Here is a 15,241-nt window from a genome sequence, read left to right as displayed (position 1 = left end):
CGAGCACAAGAAGCATGACATGGTAACTACTTGTCTTGCAAGCTCATAGGCCTCCATAAACATTTACATGTCTCTCATTTAGTGTTTGACTTTCATTGTGTTCAGCTCAAGCTATAAAGAATCGGTACTGCCAAAAAAAAAAAAAAAAGTCTTCCGCAATTGGTATTCACAGAGAAAGTTTTTCATCACAGGCATATATTGAGCTCTACAGCACTATGACAGATTAAAGGTAAACACCAGCCATCTATCTCAATCAGAAAATAAAACATACACTTCACCTGGATGTTTAAGAAAAAAAAATGGACATGGAGCATTTTTCTTAAGACCATATATATTACAACTAGTAAGGCACACAGAGCTGGCAGAAAGCACTTCACAAAGCATCAAAAACATGTCTAGATAGTGTTTTTTCATTCTAAATATTGCTTCTATACAAATGGAAATCAAAACAGCATATGCTGTAATACTGAATAAATAGTATCCTAAAGAAACTTACTGTTGCATATATGTCAATAGGTTTGTGTTTGCTAAATTCTTCTGGTCTCAGTTTATGAGCTCCCATGGAAGTTTTCTGATAGTTCCAGGTTGTACAAGTTATATATCCTTGATGGCAGGCAACAATATTATCCCAGTCACTCTGATGTGCCACTTCTGTAATGTAACACATATTACTTTTAGAAATAATCAGTATGAAGTGAAATAAGATCTGATAACACAAGAAAGAGTATTCTGAAATACCTATAAGGCAGAATGCTTCATATTTAGTGTTCTTGTTGGACAGTCAAAAGGCTACATTTCAGAAAATTGTGCATACGGTAGTGTAGCTAAAATGTTAACAAGCTTTTTTTTTTTCCCTAATGTTCTGTTTAATTTATTTGCATTTTTGAGTCTACATGGTTTGAAAAGTGTACTTAAACTTTAATAGTTTAAACTCCTCAATCTGTATACATTTCCAGAATCTCTTAGCTATTTCTTCAGCTGCTGAAGCAACAGAAGCCACTAGATTAACAACTTAAAGCAGGGTTTAATAGCGAAGTCTGCTACACATAGCAAAAGACTTCCCTGCATTTGCAGGAAAATGGTTTCTCAAAAGCTCAGTATCCAAACTTTGTAGTCAAATATGATACGTGGGGATATAAACAATCGGCAAGTTTGTTTTCTTTTCTTGAATTAATTTTTTTTTTAATAACACGGTTTGAAATTGGGTAGTTGTAGAATTTTAAAGAATAAAACAACCACATACAACTGGTTTACTTCATCAAACAAATATAATACAGCAAAAAAGAAACAATATTAATTTTTACAAGAGCATGTAGTGATACGTCAAGGAGTAGTGGCCTTAAATGGGAAAAGAGCAAATTTAGGTTATAGACATTAGAAAGAAATTATTTACTGTAACAGTGATGAGACACTGGAACATGTTGTCTGTGGAAGTTCTGGATGCCCGATCCCTGGCAGTATTCTAGGCCAGGCTGGATGGGGCTTTGAGCAACCTGGTCTAGTGGGAGGTGTCCCTGTCACTGGCAGGTGGTGTTGGAACTACATGATCTTTAAGGTCCCTTCCAACCCAAACCATTTTATGATCACAATGTAATTAAATAATTGGGTTTTTATGTCTCTGAACACTTTCAAGGTACCTGTACTACTTTAAACAAACGAGGAAGGTCTAGTATTGATTTTTAAAAGTATATATACATATATACACACACACATACCTATCATTTCAACAAGTATGTACAGATAGTCTGTATCAGTGAAGTCTGCAAATACCACATGTAAAGGGTTACACAAAATTGTAAACCCAAACCTTTCAAAGTGTGAAACAATCAATCATCCTTAAAAGAAAAAGAATTGCTACACTTCAGACAAAACAGACTTCAGGTCTGCAGAGGAGGTCATTCATTTAAATAAACACATTTTGATGAGGCAAAGATAATTGCAATTCTGCTTCAAAAGTTACATTCACTATTTGCAAACTGAATTACAAATTAACAGAGTAACAGAAAATTGATTTTGAAAGGCAATTCAAATAAAGGAACTGAGGAATCAAACTCAACCACTATAACTAAGACTTCCTCAGGTGACAAAGATCTTTATCCCCTCTAATTGTTGGTCTCCTCTGCTGGACATTTTCAAGCCATGAACCAGTTAAGCATAGATGTTTTAAATAAAATACTTTTCTGAAATAATAGAAGAGTTTACAAAGTAAAATGTCATTTCAAACTGTCACTCAGCAACTCATGAAGGGACGTGGAATCTCAATAACCTCATCTTGATAAAGCATGGGCTTTCAAAACAGTACTCTCTTGAGGGTCAGAAGACAAAATGAAGACACAATAAGCTCTGTAATGTACCACAAAAACTACTTACCTGAAGCAAAGACTGTAATTGGTGGAAGTATCATTGTATCAAGCTTAAGACCTTTCTTTTTTGATTTCTTTTTGTTAATTGAACCTTAAGAAAAAGAAGGTGTCTCAATTTCATTACTAGATCTGAGAATAATAACTTACAAACAGTTATTTACTAAATGTAAAGTTCCTATTAAACTTAGAAAAAGCTGGCTTGCATCAACACAACATTGTGGTTACCTAGGGTTTGAAGAGCTAAGAACATTAACAAAGTTCCTTGCAAAATACCTTTGATGCTGAGCAAATCACTGGCCTATTACATTCACAGATGTAGTACACAACCCATTTGTTCCAGGATCCCGTGCTGACATTCTGAGGCAGAGATTCCCACCATTACAGCTAAAACCAGTCATACAGCCAAGACGATAAAAACCAATATATAACACCTACTCTCTCTTCAATATACTCAAAGGATATATATAATTAATTATTCTATATGTGTCTCCACAAATCTATCTAAATACACATCTATATCAATACATAGATCTTCAGAAAGAAGATTTTAGTTTTTCTGAACCTTGCTCTCTGAATAAGAAAGTTTCCCTTAAACCATGGCATTGGATAGATGATGTGTTTTTTAAATTAAACTCTAAATTAAATCAAAGGAAGTAAAGTCAAAAGATATGATTTATTTAACAATTTAGTCAATTGAATATAGGGGATTGGAGTAAAAAGTTTTAGTTACACATGCTGAAATGTCAGCTATTCCGCGTTACACATTTTTAACACAAACATCATGCTCAATGCTTGCCACAGTGAAATAATACACACTGCCAGGCTATGGAAATTACTTAAGTACAAAGAAAACTGAAAGTACACTTTTCTTACATTAATAAGAACTGAGTTTGCAGAACAACTAAGGTAAATAGTTTTCATTTAACAGTTTAGATGAAAGTAAGGCCTACCTAATGTTTTAGCTTCTGTTTATATTAACACTTTTCAGGGCTTTTTTAGCAATATTTGTACTTCCTCTGAAATACTCACCACGTCCTAAACTTTTATTGAACTTCTCATGCACTGTTGAAAAAGACTGCAGAGTTCCATCTTGACCTGACAAAACATTAGCAGAGAAGAGCGAAAAGGCAAACTCAACCTTCTGTTTACTCATACTCTATCTGAGCAAGTAAAGCTTGAGATAAGCACTAAGAAACCTCAAACACCATCATTATTTACTAAAAATTCTGGTCCAAGAAAAAACACAAACTCACTATAATCAGCAGAACTAAAAGTCTAATTTTCTATGGGCCCTATCCCTTCCTACTGCTTTTTGCCACACATGACCAGAATGACACCTCTTTTACAGACTCCTCTGTCCCCTCTCCTTTCTCCACCACAGTATCAAGTTGTTCCTAGCTTTCTGTGATTAAAAACTTTAAAATAAACTGTTACATCCTTCAAGTACCTCCACAATACTTTTAAAGCTTTCCCATGACCCCATATACTCCCTCACCAAATACAATATTATTTTCTTTACCCTTTGTCCCACCAATACATGCTGGGGGTGGTTAAGAACTACATCTAGATTAGCCAGTAAGCTAACCCAAACAAAAATGGTAAAAGCTCAGTTGTCTGTCTTTCCTGTAAACCAGGACACTAATGAGACTTCCCCCCTCTATCCAGCAACCTATGTTCATAGAATTGATAGGAACTTAATTTAGTAGAGAGACAGACGGCTCAAATTCGAAACTAGCAAACAGGCCCACTTTGTGGGGGAGATCAGGACAAGACAGAAGAAGAAAATGAAACTTCACAATGCATGTGAAATTAAAGACACAGGTGATTTTTTTTTTACATCAGAAGAATCACAAAAACACTTTTACAAGTAAAGAAACTGAAAATTAGTGAAAGTGAACTTAAAGAATATGGAACAAGACAATGGAACAATTATAGTATTCAAGCAACCTTTCCTTGCTGCTACAATGCAGAAGTAAGGCAGGATGTATACACTGGGAAGTGGAAGAAATGTTAAACAGGATGAAAGCCAGTGACATTGGTGAAATTTTAAAAAGTTAATTTGTAGAGATGCCTGCTCTAAGGAAACTAGTAGTACTTGAAAGGTACCTCACGGCATCGGTACCTCATTTTTATTGCATAAAGTTTTAGCACTGTCTCAGAAAATAATGTAGTCTCCTAACACTGCAGATACATCAGATCTCAAAGCCTGAGACTCTTTCACTTTAGTGGTTGTCTCTGTGACTCTCCGATGTGTTTCACTGCAGTTAACAATTCAGTGAATTGCAAAAGCAAGTCTGAGGACTTGTTAAGCGACCATTGATTGTTGCTGTGGTTCAACTTGCGTGAGCAGAATTCCTGCCAAATAACTTGTTCCTTGAATCCAAGTTACTACTTGGACAGCCAGCAAGAGACCTGAGCACAGGTGGTTTTAGCAGAGTTTATTCCTGTGCCATTTTCACTGTAACATTCTTAAAAATGTAATGCAATGTTTCAAAACGTTGGCCATGTAGACAATTTTATTACTTCAGAGTAATTAAAGATTAGGTGAAGAGTCCCTATTGTTTCATTATCAAAGTGTTCTGGGCCACAAAGAAGTCTGATCTAGTATTTAATTTCCTAAAGGGTCTACTTATAGATTTTTAATATTCTAGTTGCTACGGAAGAGTAGTAACTTACCCATTGTTACAAAATGAAATTAGTATCTTGGTAACACGTGATCTTAAAAATATGTATTACAGATACAATTCAGCTGTAATCAATTACAGAAAGCTTGCTCAAACTAGTGGGAAAAGTGGGGTGGCTCCTCTAAGTTACTAAACACATTATGCAGCTTATTTTTTACCTGTCACAACAGAATTTCCCTAGATGTTACAAGTTCAGTTAAAGCTGATAGTTCCTTAGTAGGTAACGAAACACATATTATTCAAACATATAAATAGGGATTACAAAAGCAGCTCCTAAGCTTTTCCATTTTTAATAACTTTTCAGCCTACCTGCTGATACGCATTGCACTAAGGAAATCATTAATGTCTGATACAGTAATAAATTATATCGCCTACACCAATCGCTTCCTATGCTTCATAAATACACATTCATAATACATGAAATATAAACTATTATCGTAATAAAGCAGACAGTTAACTTTGAATGATCAGAGGAGGAAATCAAACTGAAGAATTCTTACTTGCACTAAGAATTTGCTCGCCATTTTGCCCATAGTATCTGATTTTTGTTGGTGGTGCACTGTGTCCCATTCGGCTTCTCAATACACGCCCTGCACCGCCAGGTCCATCAAAAATCCACACCTGTCTCACAAAAAAAAAAAAGCAGAATAACAAAGCTGATAAACTTTGCCCTGCCAATAATTACACCACTTGGCAGTGGAACAGACTTAGTGGGGAGCTGATGCAGCAAACTTCACATGTTGGCTTTCATCCTTGATCTTAAAACTCTGAAAATTTCCACCATGGCAGCTGTTTCCTGCTCTTCATTCTGCCCCTCCACCAAAGGCTAACAGCATCAGAGGACATGCAGAACAAAGGACTTCTATCAACAGCAACCTCTTATGACCCAGAACATTACAAAAATAAATCAAGACTTAAGACAGTGGAACAAGACATAAAACTCGGTCTAGAAAAGTAGATTCAAAGATTTGTTCTTCCAGGCTGCCATGAAGCAATATGTGAAGCAATGACATAATCTCAGCAAATCATTAAACTGCTCAGATCAATTGAGAGCCAGTAACTTCAGTAACTTCACTTTGTTGTGTATGTTTCATTTAAGAACTGGCACTTCAAACCAAACTAAACATTCACACTTTGGAGGAATACAAGAGAAAGAAGTAACAGCAGATAGCAGCAGTTATTGTAACTTACCCTTATAGCATTATCAGCACCATTAGTAATAAGAAGTGGCTCTCCAGGGACAAATGACATACCAGCTATTGCTGTGGAATGGGCATCTTGCATCTGACACATTAGTTTCTTCTCTTCTAGATCCCACAAAGCAATGTGTCCAACTGGGCTACCAGCTGCCATTACTGGGTGTCCATCTGCTCAAAAAAAAAAAAAAGTTCAGTAAGTTTGCCAATTTGCATATTAAGCTTATAGCTCAAACTTATGGACTTTTCTTATTGACTTCTCACATCTAACGCAAGAGAAGACAAAGAAAAAATTCTCGGGCCGATTCTAAAAATATGATCTGTTTTAACTGAAATATTCCAGTATTTCAAAAGAAAAGAAACAAGTTCATCAGTAATAACAAGGGATTTTTTTCGTATCAGGTAACAAATGTATCTAAATGCAGTAGCCAATATAAAGGTTTTGAACACACAAGAGATGTACCTGTACCACTTTCAAAAGCTACTCTATACCTGAGATTCTTCCCCAAACTTACTAGCCTTCACACTTCATGATGTGAGAGCTACTGCATCACCATTCTATAAGTTATTAGTCGTTTTTTAAAATCCTCTTAAGCTTTTGACTCAGCAGCTTACAAAATAAATTCCAGAAGTTGTTTACATGCTTTTTCAGCTTATTCTAAGTAATAATTAAAACCTCCATTCACAGATTTTCTGATTTTGCTGTATTTGCTCTATTCTGTCTCATATTAAGGAGGCAAACACATCACCCTAACATCTAAAAACATACTACAAACATTCAAATAAGTTAAAAAACTTACTGTATAAAGAAAAAATTCCACGAAATATCCTACATAATGGGTAACTAATTTTTTCAATCCAACAAAAGAAAAAGCCAGTTTCCTCTTTTCAATCACTCACATAATAGATAACTGAACCAGACAGGTATTGTTGTTTGTTGGAGTTTTTTTAAAGCTTTGCCAATATGGAAATTTGCCAAGTGCTTTTTATTTTAAATTAAGAGCACTTCACTCAAAGACTAAAGGGCGTGCATGAATTTAAAAAAAAAAGGTTATCTTTATGCTACATTTCTTATAGACAGAAAGAGAAAGAGACTAGAGAACATCTGAAAGCCCCATATACAAGCAGGCAATAGAAGTTATTTAATTGGCTGACACTCTTTTTTTTCCTCAACAGTGTCTGCAATAATCTATATTCTGTTAAAATTTACAATTTACTGTATTCAAATGAGAGATTAGATTAATTACCCACAGCTCTCTAGGCAGGGTCAACATTAAAGTGCCTCACATCAAACACCATCTGGCTTTAATAATTAATGCATGCTCACTAGACAAAAAAATGAGTGCATGCTTCTTGGATTAAAATAAAAAAAAAAGAAAGTTATGAATATAAACACTGATCCTCAGTAACACCTATTCAATAGTCACCTAACTATTAGCATTCTAACTTTGTTTTGGAGGGGGAAGACTCTACTGAGAAGTAGGTTTGGATACTACCTTACAGTGTACTGATAACTGTGTACTGTGTAAGCTCTTGGCACATTGTAACTTAAATTGTCTTACTTTTCTTTGAAAAAGTAGAACTGTATGTCACACTTCCTGTGCACTTAGTCAGAATACAAGAAAATGCTATAAAACAAACAGTATGATGAAGAAGCATGATCTCACTTACTTATTGGTAATTTTTCTAGATTATCTGCAGCCTTTGAAAACTAAAACTCTCAACGCAGATTTTTATTTTGACATGCTTTATCAAAACCTACGTTCCTGGCTTCCACTTAGTTTTAGTGATTTCATACTATTTTCACTAAAACTGCAAAGGCTTACCTGTACGAAAAGATATTGATGTGATGGGACCCCAGTCTTGCTGAAATTTCATCAGAGTTTCATCAAACTTAATATTATGTATAATGATATGACCAGATACAAGACCAACTGCAACAACATCCACTGCTGGAGCCTACAAGAAAAATTGAATAGCAACAGAAATATAAAAAGAAAATGTGGTTGCTACAGTACTAATATCAATATATACAAAACATTGTATCTAAGGTCAGAACAAACAGTAATGAAGACATCTGCATGAGATCTTCTGACTCCATTAACAACCAAACATCTGATAAATCTAAACAAAATAAATGAAATAAGAGAGATTTCACTCTTAGTCTCAAAAGAATGAGACAATTACTTATCCTCACTTTAAAGTTTTCAGTAGTTCTGGTAAACCATTATACACCCTGCCACACTCCTGGTATTTAAAAGTTTTACGCAGGACAATTGTAGACCAGTAAGTTTGAATTAAATTTTATAGCTACAAAATTACAGCAAATACAACACTTTTTTTGATTCAGCAAAATCTACATTTTATTAACTTCCAAAGCAAAATATATGTAGAAAAAGGCTACCAGTGTAAGTGAAGTTAGATGATACACCTGCATCTTGCAAACAAACTGTTTCTGTGAATTCATTACATCATTTGGTGAATGAAGACTACAGAGGTGATGAACATAAACAGTCAAGATGCTAAATGCAACAGAACTAGGACGAGAGAAGATAATTAGCTCTCTAGTCTCTCTTCATTCTCTAAAATGTTCAAGACAGGATTATTGCTATAATTTTAAACAACAATATTTTGCCTGCTCTTCATGACCTGTTACGTAGGAAAATCAGTGACCAAAAATACTAACTTGTTCAAGAGTTGTGACCGCTAAGTTCCATCCCAGAAACGAGTATAAGAGTTTGCTGGAAAACAGTAAAACAAAAAACATACACCAATTAATCCTTGGAGATTAACTCTTGGAGATTTTCCACAACAAAATGGATACTTTATATGCACAGAAAGGTACATCAGCTTCCTGATACTTAGTAAGTAACTTAGATACTTAGTAAGTTACTTAGATCATTAGTAAGTTAAGAATAATATTTTTGGTACATTTTTATTGAAAAAGTTACTGTCATGCATTGACACCTCAAAGATGACGTTAAGTATGTAACATGAACAGGGAGGAAGATCCCTTCTATGCCAGTTGATCTTCGTGCATTTCTGAACACTCTTCAGAATTCAACATACAAACTCATTCTTGGTCCAACTTCTAATAAAAAAAAATCCTTTCATTTACAGAGTGACTTCCCTAAACGAAGACACTAATGCAGTACAAGCACACCTCATCCTGTTTCTTTCAGAAACGTTAACAGCTAAAATCTGAAGCAAGGCTCTTTACTGACCTGGTGGTCATGCAGTAGTTGCAAGAATGAAATTATGAAAGACACAGAGGTTGCCATTCTAAAAGACTGCTAGCCATATGTTACTGCCTCCCACTTTGCCTTTCTTGTCAGAGACCACCAAACTCTCCCCAGTTCTTCCAATTTATTTTTCTGTCTAATTGAGCCTGTGCTGATCTACAAAATAATCTGTGTAGGGAACAGTAAAAAGCAGAAATTCCAGAAAACAGCAGCATTGCTGAAAGAGAAGTAACAGTCTCCTAAGGTTTTACACAATTAAAAGATAAACTTAGTCATCAAAGCAAGAGTTTTTGTCATCTACGATGTATTGCATCTCAGACACTGTGACAGGCATTGAAGAGACAGATGTAAGAGTACTATGTACATTTAATTTTCTGTATTTTTAGGTTATTTCTATTTCCTGAATATATAGCATGCATGGCATCTCCAAAGCATTAGGATATGAAACAAAAATACTAGTGGCAGAATCACTGAAACAATACGGTAGTTATAAGAACAAAGCACTGAACTGCCCAAGCCAAGTTAACATCCATTTGCAGTATGTACATTAACATGCAGGGAAGTTTACTGTAGCAGTAACTTTCACAAGTTAATAACACAGCTGATAGTGGTAGGTATGAAATACTGCCATATTGACAGTGCTCCACCGGAACACACTCAGAGACAACTGTATGTCTACACGTCGATTTGAGTATAAGCATCAAATGCTAGTAATTACTCCACACTACCTGCCAACACTTCCTTGGACTCACAACAACTGAAAAATTAAGCTTGGAAGGAGTGAGGCAGAAGGACTGAACACACATTTACTATTACTTTAACTATTTTCATTGACAAGCTATGTGATTACAAAAAAACCCAACAACCATAACAAAAAAACCCCAACAAACAAACAGAAAACAAACAAACAAACAAAACAAAAACCTAACAAAACAAAACCCCCCACAAAACCCACCATAATTTAAAAATAAAAATCCTGAGCAATCCCTAACATTTTGCATGGACAGTAAACAACTCCCAACTTGAAAGCCACCAGCATTCAGGAAGCAGCAGCATTCTTTGTTCCCAGAGACAGATCAACTGAAAACTTGTGCTAAAAGACTCAGTAAAAGATTCCATATTTAAAAACTGTTGCACTTAAAACTACTATTTTATTGCATATGAAACTACTTGGAGCACAAAGTATAACCAAATTACTAAGAATCGTACTTGGATCTTAAATTCCACAGCTGCAAACTCCCTTGTTCACTGCCAAGGAGAATTTTATTCAAATAGGTGCTGGGATGCAGAACTGCAGAAACTGCAAAAGTGGCCTTATCAAAATCCACTCGAAGATACTCCTCTGCAAAAAAGTAGGAAACAATGTTAGTGTGGCTATCCCTACATTTGTCCACTGGCAAATGTAAAGACAGAACTGGTATTTTCTATACAATAATCTAATAACTGACGTTTCTTGCATTAAAGGATTTGCTAATGTGTAATGGGACAGCTTAAACTTGTTTATAACATCTGTTGGCTTGAAGGTGTATTTTTTCCCTATATGCCTACCTAGCAAACAATGCTGGCAAAACTGTAGGGATTTCTATACTTCTGAAGGATTCCTACTTCTGCCTGAGCAAAACACCTGATCCGATTAGCATTACTTGTGTTATAGGAACTTCATATCTTTATAGCCTGTCTGCAACCACTTTCAAGACCCAGCACCAAGAGAATGAAATGCACTACGCTAACAATAATGCTTTCTGAAAAAAAGAAACCAACAGGGCACTAAATCAGGACTTCATGCGGCACTTCACAATAGCATGAGAAGATGCTGACACCATCAGAAGATTATTCCTAAGAATTCAGTCTTACTCAACAGGTAAAGGTCAAGGAACTACACAATTTCAGATGGTGCCAAAGCTGCTATATGCAGCACATGGAACACTAAAATGCAATTTCTACATAAGCAAAAATGTGTGTTCTTGTCTGTGGCAGGGTGGTTGGAACTAGACAATCTTCCAGGTCCCCTCCCACCCAAACCATTCTATGAGATCTCTTTACGCCTATATGGAACTTCATCATGTCTGCACAAGGTACAGGATCCACTCACAAAAAAAATATTATTGCACAATTAGGACTTCACATTACTATTAAAGTAGAACTATCATTTAAGAATTGTCTTTTTAAAGAATAAACTACTTTCCAACATGAACATGTAAAAAACCCCACACTTCTTAGAAATTACTGAATGTTTAACAATGCTATTCTACAAAATAGTAACAAAAACACAGTGTCTCTCACCTTCTGACTGTATATTCCAAACAATAAGAACATTATCAACATCCACAGAGATTACATGATCACCAAAGGGCTGCAGAAGGTGTATCCGTGCCTTGTGACCTTCATAGGTATGAACCACCTACAATTTCAAAATAGAAATGTTTTCAATATAAGCTGTTTAAGTAGCATATCATGTTAACTTAATGCTTGAGGACAGCTAATATGTCAGCAATAAGTTTGGAGAAAATACAGGGAAAGGCCATACAACTTTATTTGAACACACATAATTTTAACTGGTATTTAAAGGTTTTGCAAAAAAAAAAAACCCTACATGTTTTTATTATTTGGTTTAATTTTAATTAATTTAATTTATATTAACAACTTATTAAGTATTTAATTATTATAATTTAAAATAAAACAGATTGCCCATTACAGAATTTGCTCATAGATTTTCCTATTTTAAGCTTTCTATGCCTCCTTCTACAGCTTTATTTCCCTAGCACTGAAGGTATTAAGCATCCATGGAAGCAGACATATGTAGAAAAATAACTGTCTTGAATACAAACACTACACAATTGTTTTGTACTACTAAGAAGTGAACAAATAAAAACCTCTTTGTTCCTGGCAAAAGCATGTAGAATGTTGTCGTATGAAGCAAATATCAACATGCGGTCTGCTGCCAAACATGTTATGTCTTGTGGCAAAGAATTACCTGTTAATCAAATAAAAGTTCAACAAGTTTCAGATTCATAACAGAAGAGAAAGCTTAACAGAATATTTATTTATCATGGTGACCCACCAAGAAAGCTCTCATTTTGAACGTTCTATTTAAATTCTTGGAAAAATGCATACATTTCACATTAGCCCAGCTAAAATGTTCAGAGCATCAATCACACAACATCAATAAATCAATACCACCCCACAGAGAGAGACACCATTTATTTATTTCCAATGACATTTTTGTATGCAAACATCCTAATTTCTCAAAAAGCTTAAATTATGATGTCTGTAAGAAGATCACAGAATAGTCATGGTTGGGAAAGACCTCAAAGATCAACAAGTCCAACAGTCCAGAAGCCAGACTGGTTCATGTTTGTCTCACACATCTGATGTTACCCACTGAAAGGATTTCACAGAATATGCAACGTTTTTACAATTTTGTAAGCTGAAAACTGAAGTTATTTTAATGTATGTACAGCTGTAACTATTCACTGCTGATCTTCTAAATCTAGTCCCAGGTATCCGATGGTTAGTTATTCTCAAGTTTATAAGCGCTCTGTTGATGAAAAGTATTTTGCTTTATGAAGTCTGTGTAAAAACTCTGTGGTACACAGAAGTAAAAAAAACTACCTTTCAAGATAGTGTGTATCCTACTGAATCATCTATATGTCAGCTGAAAAGGACCTTTGGAAATTATCTACTTCAACTTGCTTCCCAGCTCCTCCCAAAGCTGGATTATTACTAATACTAGATTGGGTTCACTGCAGCTACATCCTATTTAGTCTTGAAAACTTCTGGGAAGGGAAAATGTTTAAGCTCTACAATGACTACAGTTCCCTCTTAGGGCCATTTTGCCTAACTTCCACTGTGACCCTCTCAAGCTGCAATCTGTGACTGTTGCCCCTTGTTATTCTGTCTACCATGACCACCACAAATTCAGCTCGGCCATCTTTGTAACTGCCTTTCAGGTAACAGACTGCCTGTAGCTTGCCTGGGATTTTCCCTTCATGGGACTAGAGAAATCCAGTTACTTCAATGGCTCTTCTCATAAAATGTGCTGTAGGCCCCTGACACTCCCCAGTTCCTCAGTACTCCTCTTGCAAGAGAGCAAGGAGAGGTGGAAGGAGGTATGGCCTCACCAGCATGAAGTACAGGAGAGTAACAGCTTTTCCTGACCTGCTGGCCACGTTCCTACCGTAGCACAGCACACGGCTTGCCTTATTCACAGTTAGTGTGTTGTTGGTCCGCATTTACCCTGGCACAAGCAAAGCCCCAGATACGGATGCCATGTGGCCAGTCAGTTTCCAGCTTGTTCTGTCCCAGGTGCAGGATTCTGGACTTGCCTGCACTGAACTTAACAGCATTTTTGTTGGCCCAGGCCTAGTATCTTGCAAGACTTCCCCAGATTGAAGCTCTACAGTTCTGGGTGCCTGCTACTCTTCCTAACATAGCACCGTCTGCAAATTTCTCCTGGGAGTGCATGCTGCCTCATTACCCAGGCTGCTGATGAGGATGCTCCTGCTGCTGACATCCAGGGTGTTTTGGTTTGTTGCCAACTGCCAACCAGATGTCAAGCCATCAATTCATACATTTTGTATGCAGCAGGGCAGCTAATTTTTAACAGTCCCTGAAGGCTTTTGGTCCCATCAACACCTGTTATGCTCCTGTAGTTGCTTCTGTCCTACAACACAGCCTTCTAGCCACCACAAAAACAACAAAAAAAGGAATCTAGAATTAACAGCTTTGTTCACTGACCACTCCATAAGGTGCTGGGGGTCTGCCTGGAAGAACAAGATGACACAGACAGGACGTTCACACAGTATGTCACCAAGAGAACTAAGTCATAGGTGCAACAGCAGCCTTATTTCCAAATTGATATCTGGTATTTATGAGATTCCTTTCAACATATTTCAATGTCATTATGAGTACAAACAATTTATTTTCCATTTTTTGAGTTGAGAATCAAGAGCAGATGTGAGATGTTTTTTTAAAACAAACAAACAAACAAAACCCCACCCAAACAACAAAACAGGAACAAACGACCTGTGCATACTTACTCACAGCAACAATACCAAGCCTCTTCACCTGCAATGAAAATGTTTAACAGTCATTTTTAGTGACTGGTTGGATTGAACTTGCTCTAAACAGAAAAACAAAATTTTATGAACAAATCTAGATGAGATGAGGAATTTGTATGCCTCAAGACAGAAAAATTAGTCATCTTAGCTTAGAATGCTATCTGCAGCACAGGCCACAGATAACAGGTCAAAAGGAATGGGACAAATATTTGCACAAAGACACCCCTGCAGCAACAGTAAGTCATGCTTCTTGATACACTGTATCCTAATGCAGAGGAAACTAAGCACATGTAAGCATTACACCCTGCAGAGCTTGTTTTCTCATCATCTCTGCTTCTACTTTAGCTTCACTACAACCCCACTATATTATCATCTCAGCTCCGTTCACACAGAATGTGCTTCAGTCACAGCAATCCTTCCCCAGTGCTCATCGTTGCTACTTCAGTTCAAAGTCTGGAGAACACTGACAGGAGAGAACAAGACAAGACCCCCACAAAGGCACAGGAAGATCCATGCTGCCTGCATTCTGCTGCTTAGCCACTCGATTCAGCTCTGCTTTGCTAACTTGTTTCTACAGCCTGGCTCTGCAGCAGGGAAGGGTGGCCTCTGGGTGCCCCTCTGCCCGGTGGATGGTCTGCGCTGCCCCCGGGCACAGGGACACGGGTCTGCGCTGCCCCCGGGCACAGGGACACGGGT

At 36.6% G+C, this 15,241-nt stretch overlaps 1 protein-coding gene across 1 annotated transcript in view; it reads right to left on the bottom strand.

Moving 5' to 3' along the window:
* The window catches only part of WDR36 (WD repeat domain 36), a 27,064-nt gene extending 12,503 nt beyond the window's left edge, over positions 1 to 14,561 (bottom strand). Inside the window, exons 1-11 of the mRNA XM_010007216.1 lie at positions 14,525 to 14,561; positions 12,359 to 12,459; positions 11,769 to 11,886; positions 10,695 to 10,827; positions 8,930 to 8,984; positions 8,070 to 8,202; positions 6,239 to 6,414; positions 5,548 to 5,668; positions 3,393 to 3,458; positions 2,371 to 2,454; positions 497 to 651 (exon numbers count right to left, since the gene is read on the bottom strand). Coding sequence (XP_010005518.1) covers positions 497 to 651; positions 2,371 to 2,454; positions 3,393 to 3,458; positions 5,548 to 5,668; positions 6,239 to 6,414; positions 8,070 to 8,202; positions 8,930 to 8,984; positions 10,695 to 10,827; positions 11,769 to 11,886; positions 12,359 to 12,415 — 1,098 coding nt within the window. The 5' untranslated portion in view covers positions 12,416 to 12,459; positions 14,525 to 14,561. The remainder of the gene's footprint in view (positions 1 to 496; positions 652 to 2,370; positions 2,455 to 3,392; positions 3,459 to 5,547; positions 5,669 to 6,238; positions 6,415 to 8,069; positions 8,203 to 8,929; positions 8,985 to 10,694; positions 10,828 to 11,768; positions 11,887 to 12,358; positions 12,460 to 14,524) is intronic.
* Between the last annotated feature and the right edge of the window lie 680 nt (positions 14,562 to 15,241).

This window comes from Chaetura pelagica, unplaced genomic scaffold, assembly GCF_000747805.2.
Source record: "Chaetura pelagica isolate M959 unplaced genomic scaffold, ChaPel_1.0 scaffold40, whole genome shotgun sequence".
NCBI classification, from domain to species: Eukaryota; Metazoa; Chordata; class Aves; order Apodiformes; family Apodidae; genus Chaetura; species Chaetura pelagica.
This window is presented reverse-complemented; position numbering and strand designations above follow the sequence as displayed.